This window comes from Pristiophorus japonicus, chromosome 12 (genome assembly GCF_044704955.1).
Source record: "Pristiophorus japonicus isolate sPriJap1 chromosome 12, sPriJap1.hap1, whole genome shotgun sequence".
In the NCBI taxonomy this organism is placed as follows: domain Eukaryota; kingdom Metazoa; phylum Chordata; class Chondrichthyes; family Pristiophoridae; genus Pristiophorus; species Pristiophorus japonicus.
Window position 1 is genome coordinate 126187860 of NC_091988.1, and position 27837 is coordinate 126215696.

At 46.0% G+C, this 27837-nt stretch overlaps 1 protein-coding gene across 1 annotated transcript in view; it reads left to right on the forward strand.

Moving 5' to 3' along the window:
* The window catches only part of sycp2 (synaptonemal complex protein 2), a 1164109-nt gene that overhangs the window by 715299 nt on the left and 420973 nt on the right, over positions 1 to 27837 (forward strand). Inside the window, exon 23 of the mRNA XM_070894856.1 lies at positions 5444 to 5898. Coding sequence (XP_070750957.1) covers positions 5444 to 5898 — 455 coding nt within the window. The remainder of the gene's footprint in view (positions 1 to 5443; positions 5899 to 27837) is intronic.

A 27837-nucleotide genomic window follows, 5' to 3' on the forward strand; every position in this document is an offset into this window, starting at 1 on the left:
ACCATCCTGGAGTCTCGGTTGCGGCCGCAGAATTGCCTATCTATTCCCCTTACTATTGAATCCCCTATCACTATCACTCTCCCACTCTTTTTCCTGCCCTCCTGTGCAGCAGAGCCAGCCACGGTGCCATGAACTTGGCTGCTGCTGCTCCCCCCTGATGAGTCATCCCCCTCAACAGTACTCAAAGCGGTGTATCTGTTTTGCAGGGGGATGACCACAGGGGATCCCTGCACTATCTTCCTTGCACTGCTCTTCTTGCTGGTCTTCCATTCCCTATCTGGCTGTGGACACTTTACCTGCGGTAAGACCAACTCACTAAACGTGCTATTCACGTCATTCTCAGCATCGTGAATCCACCTTCAGATCCAATTCCGCAACGCAGTCCGTCAGGAGCTGGAGGTGGATACACTTCCCGCACACGTAGTCTTCCCTTCCTGTTCCAGCTCTCGAGATAAAGGCCAACATTCCATTAGTCTTTTTCATTGATTTTTGTATCTGTCCACTGGTGATTAATGATTTTTGTGCATGAACTCCCAAATCTCTTTGCTCCTTTACAGCCTTTATAGTTTCTCACCATTTAGAAATTACTCCGATTTATCGTTCTTGGATCCAAAGTGAATGACCTCACACTACCCGATTTGCCATAATTTTGTCTACTCACACAGGCTAGCAATGTCCTTTTTTAAGTTCCTGATCCCATCTACATAAGTTATTGTACCTCCTATCTTAGTTTCATTTGCAAACTTGGATATACAGTTCTCTATTCCTTCATCCAAGCCATGAATAAATATAATGAGGCCCCCGAACATCATCTGTTACCTCCCACCAATCGGAGTACCTACCCTTTATCCCAACTCTCTGGGGCCGAAATTTAGTGCTGACAGAAAGCTGGTGCACTTCCCGCCTGTGGCAGCCAATGGAACGATTTTCACCTTTTTGTTTAAATGGTCTCCAGCAGTAATTACCCTTCCGAATTGGTACTTTGCAGCGGTGTGGGTGGGTGGATTGAGGCGCTGGTCACATGGAGCAATTCACCCTTATGGGCATTAGCAACCAACGAGTCAGCTCGTCAAAGGCCCTGAGGAGGAAAGGCCTTGCATTGAAGGTCATGGAGAGCAAGCCAATTTTTGGACGTGGAGCTGGAGACCCTCATTCAGGGCACCTTCAAAGCAACATCCCCACTGACACCTAGGAATCCCTGGCCAAAGACTGCCCTAAGTGGAGGAAGTGCATCCAGGAGGGCGTTGAGCGCCTCGAGTCTCATCGCCGAGAGCATGCAGAATCTAAGCACAGGCAGCGGAAGGAGCGTGAGGTAAACCTGTCCCACCCACCCTTTTCTTCAATGACTGTCTGTCCCACCTGTGACAGGGACTGTAATTCCCATATTGGACTCATTTTTAGAGTGGAAGCAAGTCTTCCTTGATTTCGAGGGACTGCCCGTGATATGCTGATGATGATGAATTGGCTTTATTTAAGTTTAAGACTCTAGTTTCGGACTTCGGCAAGTCATTCTTTAATGTAGTTTGAAATTCTATCGTATTATGATCACTCTGCCCCAGAGGATCCTTTACTGTGAAATTGCTGATTACACAATACAAGATCTAAAATAGCCTGTTCCCTGGTTGATTCCATGACATATTGTTCTAGGAAACTGTCCCGAATGCATTCTATGAACTCGTCCTCCACACTACCTTTACCAATTTGATTTGTCCAGTCTATGTGAAGATTGAAGTCCACCACAATTACCTTTGTTACATTGCTCTTATCAGGTGATTGAAACTTTTGCAGCATTGCTCTGCAGTCCTGGGGATGAGAGAGTTGGTACTCACTGACAATGCCACCTTTCTCCACATGGTACTCGTTGATAAAGTGACATGGTGGAGCAGCATGTCCCTGTGTCGGCTCTTTTTCCCCCTTCAAGTATACATCCAATTCCCTTTTGAAAGTTACTATTAAATCTGCTTCCGCCACCCTTACAGGCAGTGCAGTCAACTCGCTGCATAAAAAGAAATTCTCCTCATCTCACCTTTGGCTCTTTTGCTAATTACTGTAAATCTATAAAAGAAGACGCATTTATATATTATGTCCTCTGGTTTCTCACCTGCACACCAGTGGAACTGTTTCTCCCTATTTACTCTATTAAAACACCGCATCATTTTGAAATGATCTCGTTAATGTTCCAACGATTGGGCTCCGAGGAATGTCTTCTCATTGTTGCCTTGGCGACCTGTCTGCAGTGAAGTGCCTGTCTGAGTTTCTAACTCAGGGTAACTTCTCTTATCGTAATGCATTATATCAGCCCTTTTCTGTCAATGTACGTTAGCCATTTGAATACTATTACCCTTAAAACCTATATCCTAGTTCAACTCGTGCAGTTGAATTTAAAGTAACATTCTGGATTAACATTTTCTAGAATCTTAAAAGCTTCTATAACATCTTCTCTAAGAATGCCTCCATTCCAGGCTAATCAAGCCAAGTTTCTCCACTATTTCCTCATAATCCAGATCATAGAATCATAGTTGTTGAAATTGATGGCCTTACCGCCCACTGCTGCCGACATTTTTCCTCGAGTTGCGGCCAGTGCCAGTTTTGGTTTGGTGTGGAGCAGGCGGGAGGGGAGAGCCGCCGGAACCACCCGCTGACGTTAGCAGACGGCCAAGTGGCGTAAGTGGACTCCCACCCGCCAAGCTGCCAGGTCGGTGCGGGCGGCAGTCGGTGCCAGAATGGGGGTGGACTGGAGGTTGGTCTTGGTCCGATGGTGAGTATGAAGAGCTGGAAATAAAAGTCAGTAAACAATTTAAAATTTTTTCCTTTACAGCGATTTGCTGGATGGGGTCCCCTGAAGGTCTCCCGATGTTTTTTTTTAATGCTTTTATTTGCAGCTCTTCGACCCTCCCTGGGCCCGACTCCATCCTCGGCGGCACTTGGACGGCAAGTGCCTTTACCGCCAAGAATGAGAGCTCCCGCCCGCTGCCGCCCAGATTGATGATGTAAGTCCCTCTTTTGCCGCCGGCTGCCCTTTTCAAGGACCGTTTTTGCTGAAAACCCCATCCAGAGTACCATCAGGTATCTCAACGGCACTTGGGCGACCTATGCCCTTCACCAATTTTGGCCCCATAGAAACTTACACCTCAGAAGGAGGCCATTCGGCCCATCTTGCCTGTGCTGGCTCTTAGAAAGAGCAGTTGTGATCAGTCCCACATCCCTGCTTTTTGTCAGTAGCCCTGTAGGTTCCGCTGGGGAGATCCCAGCAGATTGGAAAACTGCAAATGTAATGCCTCTATTTAAAAAAGGAGGCAGACAAAAAGCAGGAAACTATAGACCAGTTAGCCTAACATCTGTAGTTGGGAAAATGTTGGAGTCCATTATTAAAGAAGTGCCCATCCAACCATCTCTTAAAAGTAATGAGGGTTTCTGCATCCACCACTCTTCCAGGCAGCGAGTTCCAGATCCCCACAACCCTCTGTGTAAAGAAGCACCCCCCCCCCTCAAATCCCTTCTAAACCTTCCACCAACCACCTTAAAACTATGCCCCCTCGTAATAGACCCCTCCACCATTGGAAATAGACCCTTACGATCCACTATGTCCAGGTCCCTCAATATTTTGTACACCTTGATGAGGTCTCCTCTGAACCTCCTCTGTTTCAATGAGAACAAACCCAGCCTATCCAATCTGTCCTCATCACTAAGATTCTCCATTCCATGTGCCTTCCTGATTACTTGCTGTACCTGCATGCTAACTTTTTGCGTTTCATGTACAAGAACCTCCAGATTCCTCTGTATTATAGCATTTTGTAATCGGTCCCCATTTAAATAATAATTAGCTTTTTTATTTCTCCTACCAGAGATTACCTCACATTTTCCCACATTATACTCCATCTGCCAACGTTTTGCCCACTCACTGAGCCTGCCTACATCCTTTTGTAGATTCTTTGCGTCCTCCTCACAATTTGCTTTCCCACCTATCTTTGTATCATCAGCAAATTTGGCTACATTGCACTCAGTCTCATCATCCAAATCATTAATATATATTGACCCACTCGCCAGAGGGAATACATTTTGTCTATCCACTCTTATCAAAACCTCTCATTTTGAAAACCTATATTAGGTCACCTCTTACCCTTCTCTGTTCCAAGGAGAAAACAGTCCTAACGTTTCCAACCTCTCCTCATAACTGAAGTCCCTCATTCCCAATAACATCTGGTAACCCTCTGCTGTACCCTTTCTAAGGCCTTTATATCGTTCCTGAAGTGGGTCGCCCAGAATTGTCCACAGTACTCCAGTGATTTATAAAGCTCTAGCTTAATCTCTTTGCTTTTATATTATAATCCTCTTTATAAACCAAAGTAATCCATATGCTTTTTTAACCACCTTATCAACTTACCTTGCCACCTTTAAGAATTTGTGTATATGCTCTGCTCTACATTTCTCAAAATCATGCCATGTATTTCTATATTAGTCCTCCCAAAGAGCATCACTTCACACTTCTTCACATTGAACTCCATCTGCCACGCTTCTGCCCATTTCACAATCCGGTCTATGTCATCCTGAAGCTTATAACGACCCTCACCATGATCGACTACTTGGTCAAGTTTATAATGCTGCTCCCTATATTGGAGTCTAGGTCGTTTATAAACATTGCAAAGAGTAATGGACCCAAAACTGACCACTGGGGAACACCACCGCAAACCACCTCCCAGATCCATGACACTACAGATTAGCCTCATGGCTCTTCTTTGCACTGCTTGCAATGCTTGAATGTGTCTCTTATTTCTTGGTGACCAAAACTGTATGTAAGGCACAGTCTGACCAGGGCACTATGAAGTTTGACTATCTCCTCTGATTTCTATCCTGCTGTTTGGAGTATGAAGTTCAACATCCTATTGGCTGCTCTGCATTGTTCAGTATCACACTGAGTGAAGTGAGTTAAACTTTCGCTGTAGTCACCAGTTAAACTGTTAGGTTTGCAGTATTGATAGTTTTAGTACTGTGTAGCTCCAAGTTTAATGAGGAACATTTGTTGTCAGTTTGTTTTTCAGAATCCTTTGTCTCAATGTTACTGTGAGACCTTGTCCTCTTTACCAGAATTCCAGTACTAACCCTTTGAGTTTTCCCAGAATTCTGTAATGTGGTTTAAAAGAGCCCTTTTATCGACAATCATTTCTGATGATTTCCCTTGTGGAGGTCTAGTAATGTCCCCTTTGTACATGGAATGTTGAATTTAATTCCAAGAAAGAGGATAATCAAACATCAAAGTCAAGTACTTCAGGGCTGGGAAGGTGGTTAAGTGTTGATCAGTTTTGAGTTTTCAACTAAATATTTGACTTTTGAATTTAAAAAGCCACTATTTAAAGATTTAAATCAGCTAGCCTGCAAATAATCTTTGATAGTTTCATGATCAAAGTTGCTTTACTTGAAATTATTTTCTCTTCTTTCAAAACAGATGATAGAATTATTAAACATCAAACATTTTGCTCAATATTTGATGGAAAATCACCAAGACAGGATCATCAGAATAAATTTCAAAACCCCAAAAATAAATCACAAGAGCAACAACTGACAGACACATTAGAGAAGGTAATGCCAACAGGAAGGCACAAGAAAAGTGGAACAAATATTAATGATACTAACAAAAGAATACCACATACTGTCGATAGAAGAATATCTTCTTCAAGTCCAAAGGAGAAGTTTTCTAAAACTGAAAGACTCTGTCAGACAAAATACACAGACAATATACCTTCAGACGGCTCCGTTAGGAGATCAGACGTGACTAACTGTAAATTGGATGAGATCGGCCATGGTACTGGACCTAAAGAGCAGAATAAGCCAAAGGGGGACAACTGCTCCATGAGACGCAATATTGATTTGCCATGCAAAGGTCACCCAAGAGAGGATGAGGTAATGTGTAAGTGGCTCATCAATGTTAGCAATGAATCAGTAGTACCTTCCACTTTACAAAGTCTATTTAATTCAATCTATCCAAAATTCAGACCCCACATCACTGCCTAAACTGCAACAGGATGGAACATCTGGCCACCCTCAGACTGCACCCAGGCTCATTCCCAAATCTTGGAGCCAGGGCCATTTACATAGGGGATGCCATTTGCAGTGTAATGGAGCATCTGCCCCAGGATTTGGAATTTCAGAGTGGCACTCAGCCATACCGGGAAGGGTTGCCTGAGAGAATAAAAAATAATTTACTGAAAATTGCTGCTTTCCCAATAGCAATCCATTGGTTTTCATTAGGAAACAGATTTGATACAGTTGGAGGCCCCATTTCTGCTAAGATCTTGCCCCCGCATCATCCAGCCATACTTAGTACTGGGGGGAACTGAAGTGCAAAGCTGTGATTTCTGACATGATGTCGCTCTGCTAGTGACATCGGCACTGGTGGGAAGGAGGCGGACAGAAGAAGCTTTTTCTGGAATTTAATAGCGCAACAAAGAGTGGCAGAGACCCAGTGGAATTAGATCATACCTGAATTTCTGGCTTGCCTTCTCCCATATATGCCTCAAGGCTCATGAATTTCGGGTTCAATAGATTTGTCTCTGTTGTTGAAGTTTGCTGACAGAAGATTGCCCTTCAGGAGAGCTAAACCAAAGCAGTGAAGTAGTTTTATTAAATAATCACTTTTCTTTTTAATTATTGTGAAAGTTTCTTGACAATTTGATCACTTCATTAGATTTTCTGCGTCGTTCTCCAACATTGCTTTCTAGATCGGTAATTTGTTATTCCAAGAGGAAGTGCTGAGTTTAGTTCCAGGAGATGAAATGGGCTAAGTAAGTAATTTTAGGTCGGTGAACATCGAGGAAAAGTGCCCATAAATAAACAGTGTAAATATAGAGAACAATTAAAGATAAAGATACGCGAATGGAAAAAAGGACAATTGCAATAAAATACAAAGTACTTAGCCAGATAAACTAAAGAAACATTGTCGCTCCATCAGTGTACAAACATTGGGAAACATTCCTGTGTGGACTTGTATTTACTCTGTACAGCCACCAGAGGGCTCATCCCCTGAAATCCCAAGGGATCCCATAATCCCTTGGGAGCACAAGTGTTTAAAGAGGCATCACAGGTTGGAGAGGCACTCTGGAGACCTGCAATAAAAGACCAAGGTCAAACTTTACTTTGAGCTCAGTCTGACTCTTTCTCCATACACAACAACTGGCGACGAGATACAGATAGCGAACCCAAAGATGCAGAGAACAGTGGCAGCCTGGAGAAATTTTCGGAGGGAGATGATTGGGAAACTTTTGTGGAGCGACTCGACCAATACTTCGTGCCCAATGAGCTAGATGGGGAAGAGAGCGCTGCCAAATGAAGGGCGATCCTCCTCACCGTCTGTGGGGCACCAACGTATGGCCTCATGAAGAATTTGCTCACTCCAGCGAAATCCACGGAGATATCGTACGACGATTTGTGCATACTGGTCCGAGAGCATTTGAACCCGAAGGAAAGCGTTTTGATGGCAAGGTACCGGTTCTACACCTACAAAAGGTCTGAAGGCCAGAAAGTGACGAGTTACGTCGCTGAGCTAAGACGCCTTGTAGGACATTGCGAATTTGAAGGATATTTGGAGCACATGCTTAGAGACTTTTTCGTACTTGGCATTGGCCACGAAACCATACTTCGCAAGCTTTTGACTGTAGAGACCCCAACCTTGAGTAAGGCCATAGCGATAGCCCAGGCGTTCATTGCCACCAGTGACAATACGAAGCAAATCTCTCAGCATACAAGTGCTTCTACAAGTACTGTGAACAAAGTGATGTTGTTTTCGAATCGTAATGTACAGGGCAGGTCACACATACCTGCAGCTACACGCCTGCAGATGACTCAGAGTCCACCATCAAGAGTGATGAATGCAAGGCCATTAACACCTTGTTGGCACTGCAGGGATGATCATCATTTCCATTCATGCCGATTCAAAGAGTACGTTTGCAAGGGCTGTGAAACAATGGAACACCTCCAATGAGTGCGCAGGCGAGCTACTAAGCCTGTTAAACCTGAAAACCATCATGTTGCAGAGGAGGACAGATCCACGGAGGATCACGATGAAACAGAGCCTCAGATAGAGGAGGCAGAGGTACATGGGATGCACACATTGGCCCCCGATAATGCTGAATGTTGAAATAAATGGACTCCCGGTGTCAATGGAGCTGGACACGGGCGCGAGCCAATCCATCATGGGCAAAAAGACTTTCGAAAGGTTGTGGTGCAACAAGGCCTCAAGGCCAGTCTTAACCTCAGTTCACACGAAACTAAGAACTTACGCGAAAGAACTTGATTCCTGTAATCGGCAGTGCTACCGTAAAGGTCTCCTACGATGGAGTGGTGCACAAGCTACCACTCTGGGTGGTACTGGGCGATGGTCCCACGCTGCTCAGCAGGAACTGGCTAGGAAAGATACGCTGGAACTGGGACGACGTCCGAGCGCTATCGCCCGCTGATGACACTTCGTGTGCCCAGGTCTTAAACAAATTTCCTTCGCTGTTCGAACCAGGCATTGGGAATTTCCAAGGAGCAAAAGTGCAGATCCACCTAATTCCGGGGGCGCGACCCATCCATCACAAGGCAAGAGCAAAACCGTACATGATGAGAGAAAGGGTAGAGATCGAGCTAGCTGGCTGCAAAGAGAGGGCATCATTTCACCGATCGAATTCAGCGAGTGGGCCAGTCCTCAAGGGAGACAGCACCGTCAGAATCTGTAGCGATTACAAAGTAATTATCAATCGTTTCTCCCTGCAGGACCAATACCCACTACCAAAGGCCGACGACGTTTTTGAACGCTGGCGGGAGGAAAGGTGTTCACAAAGCTGGATCTACTTCAGCCTACATGAAGCAGGAAGTGGAGGAATCATCGAAGGCTCTCACCTGCATCAACACACACAAGGGCCTTTTTGTTTATAACAGATGCCCTTTTGGAATCCGATCAGCGGCGGCGATATTCCAGAGAAACATGGAAAGTTTACTGAAGTCGGTCCCGCACATCGTGGTCTTCTAGGACAACATCTTGGTAACAGGTCGGAACACAGTTGAGCACCTGCAGAACCTGGAGGAGGTTCTTAGTCGATTCAACTGCGTGGGGCTCAGGTGAAAACGCTCGAAGTGCGTTTTCCTGGCGCCTGAAGTGGAGTTCTTGGGGAGGAGGATTGCGGCGGACGGCATCAGGCCCACCAACGCGAAGACGGAGGCAATCGCGAATGTACCGAGGCCACAGAATGTGACAGAGGTGCGGTCGTTTCTGGGACTCTTGAACTACTTTGGTAACTTCTTACCGGGTCTCAGCACCCTGCTAGAACCACTACATGTCTTACTACGAAAAGAGGTGAATGGGTTTGGGGCAAAAGCCAAGAAAAAGCCTTTGTAAAAGCGAGAAAATAATTATGCTCAAACAAATTGCTTGTGTTGTATGATCCCTGTAAGCGTTTGGTAGTACATGTGATGCGTCGTCATATGGCGCCGGGTGTGTATTGCAACAAGCTAATGACTTTGGGAAACTGAAACCGGTTGCTTATGCATCCAGGAGTCTGTCTAAGGCTGAGAGCCTACAGCATGATTGAGAAAGCAGCGTTAGCATCTGTCTATGGGGTAAAGAAAATGCATCAATACCTGTTTGGGCTAAAATTCGAATTGGAAACTGACCATAAGCCACTAATATCACTATTTTCCGAGAGTAAAGGGATAAATACCAAAGCATCGGCCCGTATCCAGAGATGGGTGCTCATGTTGTCCGCATACAACTACGCCATCCGCCACAGGCCAGGCACAGAAAACTGCGCCGATGCTCTCAGTAAGCTGCCATTGCCCACCACGGGGGTAGAAATGGCGCAGGCCGCAGATCTAGCCATGGTTATGGAAGCATTTGAGAGTGAGCAATCACCCGTCATGGTCCGGCAGATCAAAACCTGGACAAGCCAAGACCCCTTTATTATCTCGAGTCAAAAGCTGTGTGCTTCACGGGAGCTGGTCCAGTGTCCCAGTGGAAATGTAGGAAGAGATAAAGCTGTTCCAGCGGCGCAAAGATGAAATGTCTATACAGGCAGACTGCCTTCTGTGGGGCAATCGAGTAGTGGTCCCCAAGAAGAGCAGAGACACCTTCATCAGTGACCTCCACAGTACCCACCCAGGCATCATAATGATGAAAGCGATAGCCATATCCCACGTGTGGTGACCCGGTATCGATGTGGACTTAGAGTCCTGCATTCACAGATGTAATATATGCTCGCAGTTAAGCAATGTACCCAGGGAGGTGCCACTAAGTTTATGGTCTTGTCCCTCCAAACCATGGTGTAGGGTACACGTCGACTATACAGGCCCGTTCTTGGGTAAAATGTTTCTTGTGGTTGTAGATGCGTACTCCAAGTGAGATAATGTCAGCTAGCACGTCCGCTGCCACTACTGAAAGCCGGCAGGCCATGTTTGCCACACACGGCTTACCTGATGTCCTGGTGAGCGACAACGGGCCATGTTTTACCAGTGCTGAGTTCAAAGAATTCATGACCCGTAATGGGATCAAACATGTCACATTTGCCCCATTTAGACCAGCGTCCAATGGTCAGGCAGAGAGAGTAGTGCAAACCATCAAGTAAGGCTTGAAGAGGGTAACCGAGGGCTCACCTATCCCGAGTCCTGCTTAGCTACCGCACGAAACTCCACTCACTCACTGGGATCCCACCTGCTGAACTGCTCATGAAAAGAACACTTAAGACGAGCTCTCGTTAGTTCACCCTGATCTACATGAACACGTAGCGAGCAGGCGGTTTCAACAAAGTGCATACCATGATAGCGCAACTGTGTCATGCAAGATTGAAATCAATGGTCCTGTAATTGTATTAACTTATGGACAAGGTCCCAAGTGGCATCCCGGCACTGTCGTGGCCATAGAGGGGAGCCAGGGTGTTTCGGGTCAAACTTTCAAATGGACTCATTCATTGGAAACACTTGGACCAAATCAAACTCAGATTCCCGGACTATCCTGAGCAATCCACCTTGGACCCTACTTTTTTTGATCCCCCAACATAAACACCATTGGCAACCACGGTTGACCACGAAGCAGAACCCATCATCCACAGCAGTCCTGCAGTGCCCAACACACCAGGTAGCCCAGCAATGCCAGCTGCACAGCAGCCCAGCGAGAGCCCAACAAATGATTCAACAACACCAGCTTTCACACCGAGACGATCAACCAAGGCAAGAAGGGCCCCAGATCGACTCACATTGTAAATAGTTACACTATTGACTTTGGGGGGGGAATGTTATATATGTGGACTTGTATTTATTCTGTACAGCCACCAGAGGGCTCATTCCCTGGAGTCCCAAGGGATCCCATAATCCCTTGGGAGCACAGGTATTTAAAGAGGCTTCACAGGTTGGAGAGGCACTCTGGAGACTTGCAATAAAAGACCAAGGTCACACTTTACTTTGAGCTCACAGTGTTCACTCTGACTCTTTCTCCATATACAACAATTCCGACAGGAGATGATTAGGGTAGAGACTCAACTTATTCCTACGAGTGGTGCTGAAAAATCTGGAGTTCCTTGTGTCAGTATATGTTGTGTATGTAATAATTGTTAGACTGAGAGAGGTATGACCTTGGCTCTACTTTATTAAGACCCAAAGTGACTAATATACAAAATGGCTGGCCTTTTATACTTGGGCTGCACACACTTGCTTGTAGCCCAATGACCTCCAACAGTGACGCCATCTAATGGCTAGTGATCCCAAAAGTACATACATGACACTACCCCCCTCTGAGAAATTAACACAGTCTTTTACAAATTTAAATGGTCCGGTGTTTTACATTCCAGGGTTGACCGTCTCAGTTCAACTCCAGCCTTGGGTGAGTTTCAGAGTCTGTTGTGACTGGTGGCTGACCTGGTGTGAGTGGCAATGGCCACGTCAGTGATTGAAAGTCCAGATTCACTGATGACCGCTGAGTCCTCTGATGACTGGGGGTAGGTTGGTTGGTCGTCGATTGTCTCTTCCTCCGACTGTTCCGGTTCATCTGTGTGTTGCAGTTTTGTCTGATCCATATGTTTCCTGCATGTTTGCCCATTTTTGAGCTTGACAATACATACTCTGTTGCCCTCCTTGGCCATGACAGTACCAGCGATCCACTTGGGACCCTGGGCATAATTCAGAACATATACAGGATCATTTACAGAAATATCACGTGACACAGCTGCGCGCTCATGATACCCTTGCTGACTTTGTCTTCGATATTCAACGTGATTATTCAAGTCAGGGTGTACAAGAGATAGCTTGGTCTTAAGACCTCTCTTCATCATTAGTTCAGCAGGCAAGATCCCGATAAGCGTATGTGGTCTTGTCAGGTAACTAAGCAGTATGCATGACAGGCGGGTCTGCATTGACCCTTGGGTTACTCGCATCATACTCTGCTTTATGATTTGGGCAGCATGTTCTGCTTGTCTATTGGATGCAGGTTTGCACGATGCTGACCTTACATGTTTGATACCATTGAGTTTCATGAGCTCTTGAAACTCCTGACTGGTGAAGCACGATCCGTTGTCGCTAACAACGATGTCAGGCAGACCATGTGTCGTGAACATGACACTGAGATTCTCAATGGTAGCTGTGGATCTGCTGGATGACATGATTATACACTCTATCCAGTTCGAATATGCATCCACCACAACTTAAAAACATTTTCCCCACGAAAGGACCTGCAAAGTCTATGTGGATCCTGGACCATGGTTTGGACGGCCACGACCACAGACTCAGCGGTGATTCCGCTAGTGCTTTGCTGAGCTGCATGCAAGTGTTGCACTGATGCACACATGATTCCAGATCAGAGTCAATTCCTGGCCACCATACATGAGACCTGGCAATGGCTTTCATCATTACAGTGCCGGGATGTGTGCTATGTAGCTCACGTACAAATTTCTCTCTGCCTTTCTTGGGCATAGCAACACGATTGCCCCACAACATACAATCCGATTGAATAGACAGTTCACCTTTGCGACGAATGTAAGGTTTGGTATCCTTGCACATTTTCTTGAGTATGGCAGACCAATCACCTTTGAGGATGCAACTCTTCACCACCGATAAAATCGGGTCCTAGCTGGTCCAGGTCTTAACTTGTTGAGCCGTGACAGGGGTTCCTTCACTCTCAAAAGCATCCATAACTAACAATAGGTCCGCCGGTTTCCACCTCCGGTATGGGCAATGACAGACGGCTCAAAGCAGGGTCTATGGCGAATGACATCATCATCATCATCATCATCATCATCATAGGCAGTCCCTCGAAGCAAGGATGACTTACTTCCACGCCAAAAAGAGATGAGTTCAGAGGTGTTTCAATGAAGGACCTAATATTCCAGATCCTGAACTACATCGTGAAGGGTGGAAGATGCCTGTGCTTGGATTTTTTTAACATGTGGTGGCCGTTGCACACCAGACACTATATGGGCTTGCCTGAGCTAGGTCTTGGTCCAGTGGCAAGGATTACCCAAGACTAACTGGCGACCAGCTCTGCTGCACAGGCCGAGCGTGCACGCATATTGCAGTGTGGGCTGGCCCGTGCTGCCCTTGGGCCCTCGCCTCTTCTGGGCCCCAGATTCACGCCTCTACTGGGCCCTGTAACAATGGAGCTCATTATGGGGTCGAGAAACATTGTGCTACAACCGAAATATAAACAAATCTCAGAATTCATTAGCATGATCAGCTTCTCAGTAAGTGCATTTTAAGATTCCTGAATTTATTCTCCATTGTTGGTCGACTCCTTGGGCTGGATTTTTGGCTGATTTGTGCCCCATTTAGCGCCTGGGCGAGGCACAAAAACTTTTTTTGACATGAAATGAGACGCACAAGATTTTGCACCCGGGTGGAATTTTCGGCAATGGTTTTGCAGCGCTAAAACTTAGCGCCTGCCCGCTGCGTTGACCGTTTGGATGACTTAAATCATCGTGCATCGCTGCGCTAGCACTCCGGGTGGAACTTTCGAGCATATCGCCCGATTTAGCGTCCGCCCGGGAACCCACCAACAAAAAACAGTCGGACCCAGGGTGCCATCTTGAAAATGGAGGAGAAAGTCGGAGTTCTGAGTGATTCAAAGCGTTGGGGGAAGAACGCTGCCTTACTGCATACTTTTGATTGTGAAGTTTATGTGAGTTTATAGTTTGTTTTAAAGGACATTGTAAAAGATGGGGGCCATGCTATGTCAGCCATTAATCCTGGCTGCTATATTTATATGGCTTCAAGCTAGATGATCATTTTCAATGTAATCGATGAGGTCGCAGATGTATGGAAAGGAAGCCTTACCCCCCACGAGTTTACAGGGAACATCGCTCATACCTCCAGCTCTCTGAGGTACAGTGTGTTAGAAGGCTGTGCTTCCGAAAAGAGGTGGTCACAGAGATAGAAACATAGAAATTTACAGCGCAGAAGGAGGCCACTCTGGCCCATCATGTCCAGGCCGGCTGATAAAGAGCCACACGACCCTTGGTCAGCAGCCCTAAAGATTACATATAAACCTATGGACATAATCATAAGCGGATAATGTTAGTGACCACCGCTGGTTGCGGGATGAATCATTGGTATTGATATCTTTGTTTTCAGAGAACAATAAAATGAGCAGCTTTAGATCTTCTCCAGTTCAAACCGAAGACCAAACAGGCACTGATGCATCTTGTTAACCCCATACATACAGGCTAGTGCTTCTTTCTCTACCATGCTTTCGGCTCTTTCTACTTTAGACAAACTTTTTGAAGCATATGCGACTGGTTGAAGTTTACCCGACTCATTAGCTTGTTGGAGTACGCAACCAATTCCATATGACGAAGCATCACAGGCCAATACTAAACGTTTACATGGGCCATAATGTACCAGCAGCTTGTTAGAGCAAAACAGATTAGTGGCTTTCTCAAAAGCTCTGTCTTGAGACGCGCCCCACACACAGTTGTCACCTTTTCTTAGCAGCAGATGCAGTGGTTCTAATAAGGTGCTCAATTTAGGTAGGAAGTTACCGAAGTAGTTGAGTAGGCCCAGGAATGAACGCAGCTCTGTCACATTCTGTGGCTTGGGTGCATTCTTGATGGGCTTTCTTTTCGCGTCTGTGAGCCTGATGTCATAAGCAGCAATTTTCCTCCCCAGGAATTCAACCTCTGGTGCCATGAAGACGCACTTCGAGCGTTTCAGTCTGAGTCCCACTTTGTCCAGATGATGTAGAACCTCTTCCAGGTTGTTCAGATATTCCTCGGAGTCACGACCTGCGATCAGGATGTCATCTTGGAACGCGATGGTTCTGGAATGGACTTCAGTAGACTTTCCATGTTCCTCTGAAATATTGCTGCAGCCGAGCGAATTCCAAAGGGGCAGCTGTGATAAATAAACAGTCCTTAATGCCTGTTAATGCATGTAGGTTTCTTCGACGTCTCGACCAGCTCCTGTGTCATGTAGGCCAACGTCAAGTCCAGTTTGGTGAACGACTTACCCCCCGGCTAGCGTTGCAAACAAGTCATCAGCCTTCGGTAACGGATACTGATCCTGTTTCGAAACCCTGTTGATCGTAGCCTTGTAGTTTCCACAGATTCTGACTGTGCCATCACTTTTCAGCACAGGAACAATGGAGCTGGCCCATTCATTAAATTCAACCAGTAGATATGATCCCTTCACGCTGGAGTCTGTCCAGTTCAAGTTCGACCTTCTCCCTCATCATATATGGAACTGCCTGAGCCTTATGATGGACGGATCTTGCATCCGAGTCCATGTGGATCTGCACCTTGGCTCCCGTGAAGTTGCCGATGCCTGGTTCGAACAGCGAGGGGAACTTGCTCAGTACTTGGGCACATGTATCTTTCTGTGATGACAACGACTTGATGTCGTTCCAATCGCATCTGATTTTTTTCAAGCCAGTTCCTGCCGAACAGCGTTAGGCCATTGCCTGGGACACTCCATAGCGGTAACTCATGAACCGCACCATCATACGACACTTTAATTGTGGCAATACCAATCACCGTTATGAGTTCTTTGGTGTACGTACGCAACTTGGCATTGACTAGACTCAACCTGGGCTTCATTATCGATTGACTCGCCCCCGTGTCCAGTTCCATCGATACCGGCACCCCATTAAATTTCACGGTGATCATTATCGGTTTTCTCTTAGTTAGGACCGAGTACAGTCCATACATTTCCTCCTCTGGTATCTCGGATTGCGTATCCGGATCCAAGCTAGCCTGACCATCATCCTCCATGTGGCGTGTTGCAGCACGCTTGCTCATCTGTGGACACTTGCGCTGGAGATGTCCCACTCTCAGACAGCCTTTGCAACTATATTGCTTGATTTTCTCCCACAGCACCAACACGGAGAAATCGGATGCATTCCCGCTGGTGGACTTTGGACGGCCACAGGTTTCGCGTACGCAGTCGGGTAGGCCCTGCCATGTGCCGCTCTGCTGAACGCCGAATCAATCATATTTACAGTACTTGCCGAGTTTCGATTTTTCACTGATATCTGCTTTAGACTTGTATCCGTTATCATGCATGACTGAGCGATTGTGATGGCCTTGTTCAAGTCCAACGTTTCCACCGCCAGTAGTTTACGCAGGATCACCTCATGGTTGATGCCAAATATAAAGAAGCCCCGCAGCATGTCTGCCAACACAACCCCAAACTTACACGGTCCCGCTAGACGTCTCAAGTTGGCAACGAAATCTGCTGCATTCTGTCCCTCTGAGCGAATGTGCATGTAAAATCTGTATCTTGAGAGGATGATGCCTTCGTCTGGCTTAAGGTGGTCCTGTACCAGTGTACACAATTCTTCATACGTCTTCTCTGATGGACTCACAGGCAGGAGTAGATTCTTTATTAGACCATAAATTTTTGGACCATAAACCATGAAGAACACCGCCCGCGCCAATCTGCGTCGCCGACCTCCTCCATTTTGTTGGCCACGAAGAACTGGCTCAAACGGCTCACAAAGTCTGCCCAATCTTCTCCTTCCACAAATTGCTCCAACAATCCAATTGTGCTCATTTTTGCATGCAAAGGTTCTTGTTGCCTTGTCGCCAAATGTTGTGTGTGCAATAACTGTTAGACTGAGTACTGTTTTGACTGCAAGAGGTATGACCTTGGTTTTGCTTTATTAAGGCCCAAAGTGACTAATTTACAAAATGGCTGGCCTTTTATACTTGGGCTGCACCCACATGCGTGCACCCCAATGGCCTCTAACAGTGACGCCGTCGAGTGGCTAGTGATCTCAAAAGTACATACATGACAATACAGGAATTCAGCTTAAAATGAGACTTATAAAAGAGGCATACTCTGATTGGCAGGATGTGACTGTTGGTGTTCCTCAGGGATCTGTACTAGGGTCTCATATTTTCACCATATGACTTGGATGAAAGAATCGAGTAGTTTATCGAAGTTTGCAGATGACACTAAGTTAGGAGATACAGTAAGTTGTGCAGATGGGAGCAGAATATTGCAAAGGGATATAGTCAAAACTATGGAAAATTGAGTTTCAGTGTGAGAAGTGTGAGGTCATCCAATGCAAGATTAATCGGAGTAATTCTAAATTGTGTGAAACTAAAAACTGTACAGAGCAAAGAGATGTGGCTGTCCATGGACATAAATCATTTAAAGGTAGTAGTCGACAGGTACAAAAAGTAATCAAAAAGGCTAATGGAATGTTGGCCTTTCTCTCGGGGACTGGAATAAAAAGCGGAGGAAGTTGGAAGAACATAAGCAATAGGAGCAGGAGTAGGGCATATGGCTCCTCTTGCCCGCTCTGCTGTTCCATAAGATCATGGCTGATCTTCTAGCTCAACTCCTCGTTCCCGCCCAATCCCCATATCACTTGATTACTTTAGTGTCCAAAAATCTATCAATATCAGTTTTAAATATACTCAACAACTGAATATCCACAGCCTCTAGGGTATCATTTCAAAGATTCACAACCCTAAGAATGAAGAAGTTGCTTCTTATCTCAGTCCTAGATGGCCAACCCGTTATCCAGAAACTAAGAGGGCTAAATTTGATAGCTCCCGAAAATGGGCGCAGGTATCGCAATGCTCGATTCGCCCGTGCCCGTTGAGTCTGATGCAGGCGGCACATAAACTTGATGCTGCCTGCTAAGTTAAATCATAGAGGCGTGCAGCCAAGTGCTGAACATGCTGCTGAGTGGCTGCACACTTCAGTAGAGGACCCAAGTTCGTGCGAGGCTAGCAAAACTTAAAGCTAACCTGCACTACTTAAAGGTAGCCTGCACCTCTTAAATGGAGCTTCAATCTGGCTGCAGCAGGTGCTGGATGTGGCTGGGGAAAACATTCCGAGCTGGAAGAAGGCATACAAATAGTACTGCAGGGGAGAGATCACTGGAGACCTTGGTGCAGGAGTTGGACAGTATGACAGAGGTCCTCTATGCACAGGGCACCTGTCGTGGTCAATGTCAGCAGTGTAGCCCCGAGGACATGGATGCAGTGCCACAAGAAGTTCAATGACCTCACATGAGTGGTCAAAGTCAGTGAATTCATCTTCAAATGACATTACCTTACAGCTGAACCACTAACCTCACACACTGCTCAATTCACCAACGGCCCCCCCACCCTCGTTTCACTCACCTACCAACAATCACTCAATCATGTCTCAGACCTCACATTCATAGCTTCACCCTCACTTCAGCACGAGTGCAAGCCTCTCACTCACATCTCACAGCTTGTAAACACTGACAGCTATTCACCATGACAGGCACATTACCCAAACACATACCACACTCAATGACACATCCCTCTGTCCTGCAGTGCAAGGAGGCAGCAGGGGATACCTGCAGGGAGACGGCCACGTCTGCATGACCTAACCCCAATGGAGGAGACGGTGCTGGAGATGATTGGAGCAGACAGCCGCAGGGCTGAAACAGTCGAATATGACAGTACCCTCATGTAATCCTCCTTGTCACATCCCCTTGCCCCCTCATCCCACAATCCTTTCTGATTTACAAGCTGCTGATGGTGTAAATATGCACCTCGTGCTTTCCATTCCCCTCCCTTCATCGCAACCTTACCCTTGTGCCTTTCTCCTTTCAGATAGCGAAGATCTGCAACTGGTCAGGCAGTGGTGGAGGAGCAAAAAAGCAGTGATGCTGCAGGCACAGCGTCGTCACTTGATTTCACACTCCCAGCCACCAGCTCAGATACTGGCACTGTGCATACTTTAGATGATAGGTAAGACGCGGCATCTGCATGTGGTGAGACACTGGCCATGAGCGTCCTGTACCCAGAGCATGTGTCAAGGGCAGCGCAGGCTCCCCAAGCGTGAGGTGGCACACGGGCTCTGCTGCATAGGACTCAAATGAGGCTACAGACGAAGGCTGATGGGTATGCACAATAAAATACTTGGTGCATTGACAGGCCTGCCAGATTGTCTATGTGCAATGTCAAGGAACATGAAGGAGTCTGGCACCAATCTTATAAAAGGCTTTGCGCAGAGCTTGGAGCCATCCTTTCCAGCATGGAAGTGGTGGCTAACTCCGTTAGCGCACTTGCGGATTAAATCATGATGGCCGATGTCTCAGCTTCCATTGCAACACAAGGAGAAGCCACCCATCGTCTGGGTGCTGCACTGGAAGCTTAGTCTTTTATGTAATGTCAGCTTGCTGACATGGAAGCTCAGACTGCTGTCTTCTCTCAGGATGACAACATTCATCTCCTACCACTGCCACTCCACCGGTGCCCTTGCTTTTGCCTGTCAGCTATCCCAGGCTGCTGCTACCTATGCCGAGATGGTGCAGTCCGAATTCGGCCCTTTTAGGCCCAGAGCTGCTCGAGGTCATCTTCCAAGGCCATTTGCAGTGTCCTGCACTGAAAGTCAGCAGCCTTCCACCAGTCATGCTGAGCCACTGGAGTAGCACTTTGTTGAGTACTGTTCAGGGGGATGACTCATCAGGGGAGGGCAGCAGCAGCCAAGTTCATGGCACCATGGCTGGCTCTGTTGCACAGGAGGGCAGGAAAAAGAGTGGTAGAGTGACAGTGATAGGGGATTCAATTGTGAGGGGAATAGACAGGCGTTTCTGCGGCCGCAACCGAGACTCCAGGATGGTATGTTGCCTCCCTGGTGCAAGGGTCAAGGATGTCTCAGAGCGGGTGCAGGACATTCTAAAAAGGGAGGGAGAACAGCCAGTTGTTGTGGTGCACATTGGTACCAACGACATAGGTAAAAAAAGGGATGAGGTCCTACGAAACGAATTTAAGGAGCTAGGAGCTAAATTAAAAAGTAGGACCTCAAAAGTAGCAATCTCGGGATTGCCAACAGTGCCATGTGCTAGTCAGAGTAGGAATCGCAGGATAGCGCAGATGAATACGTGGCTTCAGCAGTGGTGCAGCAGGGAGGGATTCAAATTCCTGGGGCATTGGAACCAGTTCTGGGGGAGGTGGGACCAGTACAAACCGGACGGTCTGCATCTGGGCAGGACCGGAACCAATGTCCTAGGGGGAGTGTTTGCTGGTGCTGTTGGGGAGGAGTTAAACTAATATGGCAGGGGGATGGGAACCAATGCAGGGAGATAGAGGGAAACAAAAAGGAGACAAAAGCAAAAGACAGAAAGGAGATGAGGAAAAGTGGAGGGCAGAGAAACACAAGGCAAAGAACAAAAAGGGCCACTGTACAGCAAAATTCTAAAAGGACAAAGAGTGTTAAAAAAACAAGCCTGAAGGCTTTGTGTCTTAATGCAAGGAGTATCCGTAATAAGGTGGATGAATTAACTGTGCAAATAGATGTTAACAAATATGATGTGATTGGGATTACAGAGACGTGGCTCCAGGATGATCAGGGCTGGGAACTCAACATCCAGGGGTATTCAACATTCAGGAAGGATAGAATAAAAGGAAAATGAGGTGGGGTAGCATTGCTGGTTAAAGAGGAGAGGAAGGACATTAGCTTGGATGATGTGGAATCTATATGGGTAGAGCTGCAGAACACCAAAGGGCAAAAAACGTTAGTGGGAGTTGTGCACAAACCTCCAAACAGTAGTAGTGATGTTGGGGAGGGCATCAAACAGGAAATTAGGGGTGCATGCAATAAAGGTGCAGCAGTTATCATGGGTGACTTTAATATGCACATAGATTGGGGGAACCAAACTGGAAGCAATACGGTGGAGGAGGATTTCCTGGAGTACATAAGGGATGGTTTTCTAGACCAATATGTCGAGGAACCAACTAGGGGGGAGGCCATCTTCGACTGGGTGTTGTGTAATGAGAGAGGATTAATTAGCAATCTCGTTGTGCGAGGCCCCTTGGGGAAGAGTGACCATAATATGGTGGAATTCTGCATTAGGATGGAGAATGAAACAGTTAATTGAGAGACCATGGTCCAGAACTTAAAGAAGGCTAACTTTGAAGGTATGAGGCGTGAATTGGCTCGGATAGATTGGCGAATGATACTTAAGGGGTTGACTGTGGATGGGCAATGGCAGACATTTAGAGACCGCATGGATGAACTGCAACAATTGTACATTCCTGTCTGGCGTAAAAATAAAAAAGGGAAGGTGGCTCAACCGTGGCTATCAAGGAAAATCAGGGATAGTATTAAAGCCAAGGAAGTGGCATAAAAAATTGGCCAGAAATAGCAGCAAACCCGGGGACTGGGAGAAATTTAGAACTCAGCAAAGGAGGACAAAGGGTTTGATTAGGGTAGGGAAAATGGAGTACGAGAAGAAGCTTGCAGGGAACATTAAGACAGATTGCAAAAGTTTCTATAGATATGTAAAGAGAAAAAGGTTAGTAAAGACAAACGTAGGTCCCCTGCAGTCAGAATCAGGGGAAGTCATAACGGGGAACAAAGAAATGGCAGACCAATTGAACAAGTACTTTGGTTCGGTATTCACTAAGGAGGACACAAATAACCTTCTGGATATAAAAGGGATCAGAGGGTCTAGTAAGGAGGAGGAACTGAGGGAAATCCTTATTAGTCGGGAAATTGATGGGATTGAAGGCCGATAAATCCCCAGGGCCTGATGGACTGCATCCCAGAGTACTTAAGGAGGTGGCCTTGGAAATAGCGGATGCATTGACAGTCATTTTCCAACATTCCATTGACTCTGGATCAGTTCCTATCGAGTGGAGGGTAGCCAATGTAACCCCACTTTTTAAAAAAGGAGGGAGAGAGAAAACAGGGAATTATAGACCAGTCAGCCTGACCTCAGTAGTGGGTAAAATGATGGAATTAATTATTAAGGATGTCATAACAGCGCATTTGGAAAGAGGTGACATGATAGGTCCAAGTCAGCATGGATTTGTGAAAGGGAAATCACGCTTGACAAATCTTCTGGAATTTTTTGAAGATGTTTCCAGTAGAGTGGACAAGGGAGAACCAGTTGATGTTGTACATTTGGACTTTCAGAAGGCTTTCGACAAGGTCTCACACAAGAGATTAATGTGCAAAGTTAAAGCACATGGGATTGGGAGTAGTGTGCTGACATGGATTGAGAACTGGTTGTCAGACAAGAAGCAAAGAGTAGGAGTAAATGGGTACTTTTCAGAATGGCAGGCAGTGACTAGTGGGGTACCGCAAGGTTCTGTGCTGGGGCCCCAGCTGTTTACACTGTACATTAATGATTTAGACGAGGCGATTAAATGTAGTATCTCCAAATTTGCGGATGACACTAAGTTGGGTGGCAGGAGGATGAGCTGCGAGGAGGATGCTATGAGGCTGCAGAGTGACTTGGATAGGTTAGGTGAGTGGGCAAATGCATGGCAGATGCAGTATAATGTGGATAAATGTGAGGTTATTCACTTTGGTGGTAAAAACAGAGAGACAGACAATGGCAAGTTGGCCTTCATAGCGAGGGGATTTGCGTACAGAGGCAGGGAGATGTTGCTACAGTTGTACAGGGCCTTGGTGAGGCCACACCTGGAGTATTGTGTACAGTTTTGGTCTCCTAACTTGAGGAAGGACATTCTTGCTATTGAGGGAGTGCAGCGAAGGTTCACCAGACTGATTCCCGGGATGGCGGGACTGACCTATCAAGAAAGACTGGATCAACTGGGCTTGTATTCACTGGAGTTCAGAAGAATGAGAGGGGACCTCATAGAAACGTTTAAAATTCTGATGGGTTCAGACAGGTTAGATGCAGGAAGAATGTTCCCAATGTTGGAGAAGTCCAGAACCAGGGGTCACAGTCTAAGGATAAGGGGTAAGCCATTTAGGACCGAGATGAGGAGAAACTTCTTCACCCAGAGAGTGGTGAACCTGTGGAATTCTCTACCACAGAAAGTTGTTGAGGCCAATTCACTAAATATATTCAAAAAGGAGTTAGATGAAGTCCTTACTACTAGGGGGATCAAGGGGTATGGCGAGAAAGCAGGAATGGGGTACTGAAGTTGAATGTTCAGCCATGTACTCATTGAATGGCGGTGCAGGCTAGAAGGGCCGAATGGCCTACTCCTGCACCTATTTTCTCTGTTTCTATGTTTCTATGAAGCAGTAGGACAGGAAAAGGCACACGGAAGACAGGCACTAAGGGAATGCACAAAGGTGATTAGTTGACTTTGGTCTGTAAGATAGTTTGATTTATAAATTTGGTCTGGAATGTTTGTTTTGTGGTGGCTTATATTGTAGCATTGTGGCCAAGAGGACAATGTGATGGTCATTTACAGAGGGATGGTAGGTGTTGGACTGTCAGGGAATGAGAAATTAGGTTGCATTCACATTAGTCGGAAGAATCGATCATAGACAGCCCGGCTCAAAAGGGGCTGAGTTGGTTGCCTTCTTCCTTCCTCAGCTGTTTGCCCTACACAAGGTGGCAAGGACTTTGCCCTCATGATGGCAAGGTTGTGCAGAGCGAATGTTGAGAAACATAGAAACGAGGTACAGGAGCAGGCCATTCAGCCCTTCGAGCCTGCACCATCATTCAATATGATCATGGCTGGTCAAGCAACTTCAGTACCCGATTCCTGCCGTCTCTTCATACCCCCTGATCCCTTTAGCTGTAAGGGCCACATCTAACTCCCTTTTGAATATATCTAACGAACTGGCCTCAACAACTTTCTGTGGTAGAGAATTCCACAGGTTCACAATTCTGTGGGTGAAGAACTTTCTCCTCATCTCGGTAAATGAAGAGAATCTGAGAGTGGCTGAAGGGACCATAACCAGACTGTGACCCATGGTTCTGGACTTCCCCACCATCGGGAACATTCTTCTTGCATCTAACCTGTCCAATCCCGTCAGAATTTTATATGTTTCTATGAGATCGCCTCTCATTCTTTTAAATTCCAGTGAATATGAGCCTAGTGATCCAGTCTTTCTTCATATGTCAGTCCTGTCATCCCGGGAATCAATCTGGTGAACCTTCACTGCACTCCCTCAATAGCAAGAATGTCCACAACTGTACACAATATTCAAAGTGTGGCCTCACCAAGGCCCTGTACAACTGCAGTAAGACCTCCCTGCTCCTATATTCAAATCCTCTCACTATGAAGGCCAACATGCCATTTACCTCCTTCACCGCCTGCTGTACCTGCATGGCAACATTCATTGACTGATGTACCATGACACTCAGGTCTCGTTGCATCTCCCCTTTTCCTAATCTGTCACCATTCAGATAATATTCTGCTTCCTGTTTTTGCCACCAAAGTGGAAAACCTCACATTTATCTACATTATACTGCATCTGCCATGCATTTGTCCACTCACCTAACCTGTCTAAGTCACCCTGCAGCCTCTTAGCACCCTCCTCACAGCTCACAATGCCACCTAGCTTAGTGTCATCTGCAAACTTGGAGATATTACATTCAATTCCTTCGTCTAAATCATTAATGTATATTGTAAATAGCTGGGGTCCCAGCACTGAACCTTGCGGCACCCCACTAGTCACTGCCTGCCATTCTGAAAAGGATCCGTTTAGTCCTACTCTTTGCTTTCTGTCTGCCAACCAGTTTTCTATCCACGTCAATACATCACCCCCAATACCATGTGCTTTAATTTTACACACTAATCTCTTGTGTGGGACCTTGTCAAAAGTCTTTTGAAAATCCAAATACACCACATCCACTGGTTCTCCCTTGTCCACTCTACTAGTTATATCCTCAAAACATTCTAGAAGATTTGTCAAGCATGATTTCCTTTTCATAAATCCATGCTGACTTGGACCAATCCTGTCACTGCTTTCCAAATGCGCTGCTATTACGTCTTTAATAATTGATTCTAACATTTTCCCCACTACCGATGTCAGGCTGACCAGTCTGTAATTCCCTTTTTTCTCTCTCCCTCCTTTTTTAAAAAGTGGGGTGACATTAGCTTCCGTCCAATCCATAGGAACTGATCCAGAGTCTATAGAATATTGGAAAATGACCACCAATGCATCCACTATTTCTAGGGCCACTTCCTTACGTACTCTGGGATGCAGACTATCAGGCCCCGGGGATTTATCGGCCTTCAATCCCATCAAGTTCCCCAACAACATTTCCTGACTAATAAGGATTTCCTTCAGTTCCTCCTTCTCCCTAGACCCACGGTCCCCTTTTATTTTCGGGAGGTTATTCATGTCTTCCTTAGTGAAGACAGAACTAAAGTATTTGTTCAATTGGTCTGCCATTTCTTTGTTCCCCATTATGAATTCACCTGATTCTGACTGCAGGGGACCTACATTAGTCTTCACTAATCTTTTTCTCTTTACATATCTATCGAAGCTTTTGCAGTCAGTTTTTATGTTCCCTGCAAGCTTACTCTCGTACTCTATTTTCCCCCACCTAATTAAACCCTTAGTCCTCCTCTGCTGGATTCTAAATTTCTCCCAGTCCTCAGGTTTGCTGCTTTTTCTGGCCAATTTATATGCTTCTTCCTTGGATTTAACACTATCCCTAATTTCCCTTGTTAGCCACGGTTGAGCCACCTTCCCCATTTTATTTTTATGCCAGACAGGGATGTACAATTGTTGTCATTTATCCATGTGATCTTTAAATGTCTGCCATTGCCTATGCACCGTCAGCCCTTTAAGTATCATTCACCAGTCTATCCTAGCCAATTCACGTCTCATACCATCGAAATTACCTTTCTTTAAGTTCAGGACCCTAGTCTCTGAATTAACTGTGCCACTCTCCATCTTAATGAAGAATTCTACCATATTATGCTCACTCTTCCCCAAGGGGCCCCACACGCCCAGATTGCTAATTAATCCTCTCTCATTATACAAGACCCAGTCTCAGATGGCCTGCTCTTCAGTTGGTTCCTCGACATATTGGTCTAGAAAACCATTCCTTATACATGCCGGGAAATCCTCTTCCACAGTACTGCTACCAGTTTGGTTAGTCCAATCTATATGTAGATTAAAGTGACCCATGATAACTGCCGTACCCTTATTGCACGCATCCCTAATTTCCTGTTTGATGCCATCCCCAACCTCCCTACTACTGTTTGGTGGTCTGTACACAACTCCCACTAACGTTTTCTGCCCTTTGATGTTTTGCAGCTCTACCCATATAGATTCCACATCATCCAAGCTAATTCTTTCTTTACTATTGCATTAATCTCCTCTTTAACCAGAAACACTACCCCACCTGCTTTTCATTCCTGTCTATCCTTCCTGAATATTGAATACCGCTGGATGTTGAGTTCATCATATCCGTTAACAGCTATCTGCGCAGTTAATTCATCCACCTTATTACGAATGCTCCTCGCATTGAGACTCAGAGCCTTCAGGCTTGTTTTTTTAACACTCCTTGTCCTTTTAGAATTATGTTATAATGTCTCACACAAGAGATTAGTGTGCAAAATTAAAGCACATGGTATTGGGGGTAATGTATTGCTGTGGATAGAGAACTGGTTGGCAGACAGTAAGCAGAGAGTAGGGATAAATGGGTCCTTCTCAGAATGGCAGGCAGTGACTAGTGGGGTGTCGCAGGGCCCAATGCTGGGACCCCAGCTATTTACAATATACATCAATGATTTAGATGAATGAATTGAGTGTAATATCTCCAAGTTTGCAGAAGACACTAAGCTGAGTGGTGGTGTGAGCTGTGAGGAGGCTGCAGGGTGACTTGGACAGGTTAGGCGAGTGGGCAAATGCATGGCAGATGCAGTATAATGTGGATAAATGTGATGTTATCCACTTTGGTGGCAAAAACATTAAGGCATAGTATTATCAGAATGGCGCCAGATTAGGAAAAGGGGAGGTGCAATGAGACCTGGGTGTCATGGTACATCAGTCCTTGAAAGTTGGCATGCAGGTACAGCATGCGGTGAAGAAGGCCTTCATAGCGAGGGGATTTGAGTATAGGAGCAGGGAGGTCTTACTGCAGTTGTATAGGGCCTTGGTGAGGCTTCACCTGGAATATTGTGTTCAGTTTTAGTCTCCTAATCTGAGGAAGAACGTTCTTGCTATTGAGGGAGTGCAGCAAAGGTTCACCAGATTGATTCCCAGGATGACGGGACTGACATATCAGGAGAGACTGGATCGACTGGGCCTGTATTCACTGGAGTTTAGAAGAATAAGAGGGGATCTCATAGAAACATATAAAATTCTGACGGGACTGGACAGGTTAGATACAGGAAGAATATTCCCGATGTTGGGGAAGTCCAGAACCAGGGGTCACAATCTAAGGATAAGGGGTAGGCCATTTAGGACCGAGATGTGGCGAAACTTTGTCATTCAGAGAGTTGTTAACCTGTAGAATTCTCTACCGCAGAGAGATGTTGAAGCCAGTTCATTAGATATATTCAAGAGGGAGTTAGATATGGCCCTGACAGCTAAAGGGATCAAGGGGTATGGAGAGAAAGCAGGAAAGGGGTACTGAGGTGAATGATCAGCCATGATCTTATTGAATGGTGGTGCAGGCTCAAAGGGCCGAATGCCTATTCCTGCACCTATTTTCTATGTGGCCCTTTTTGA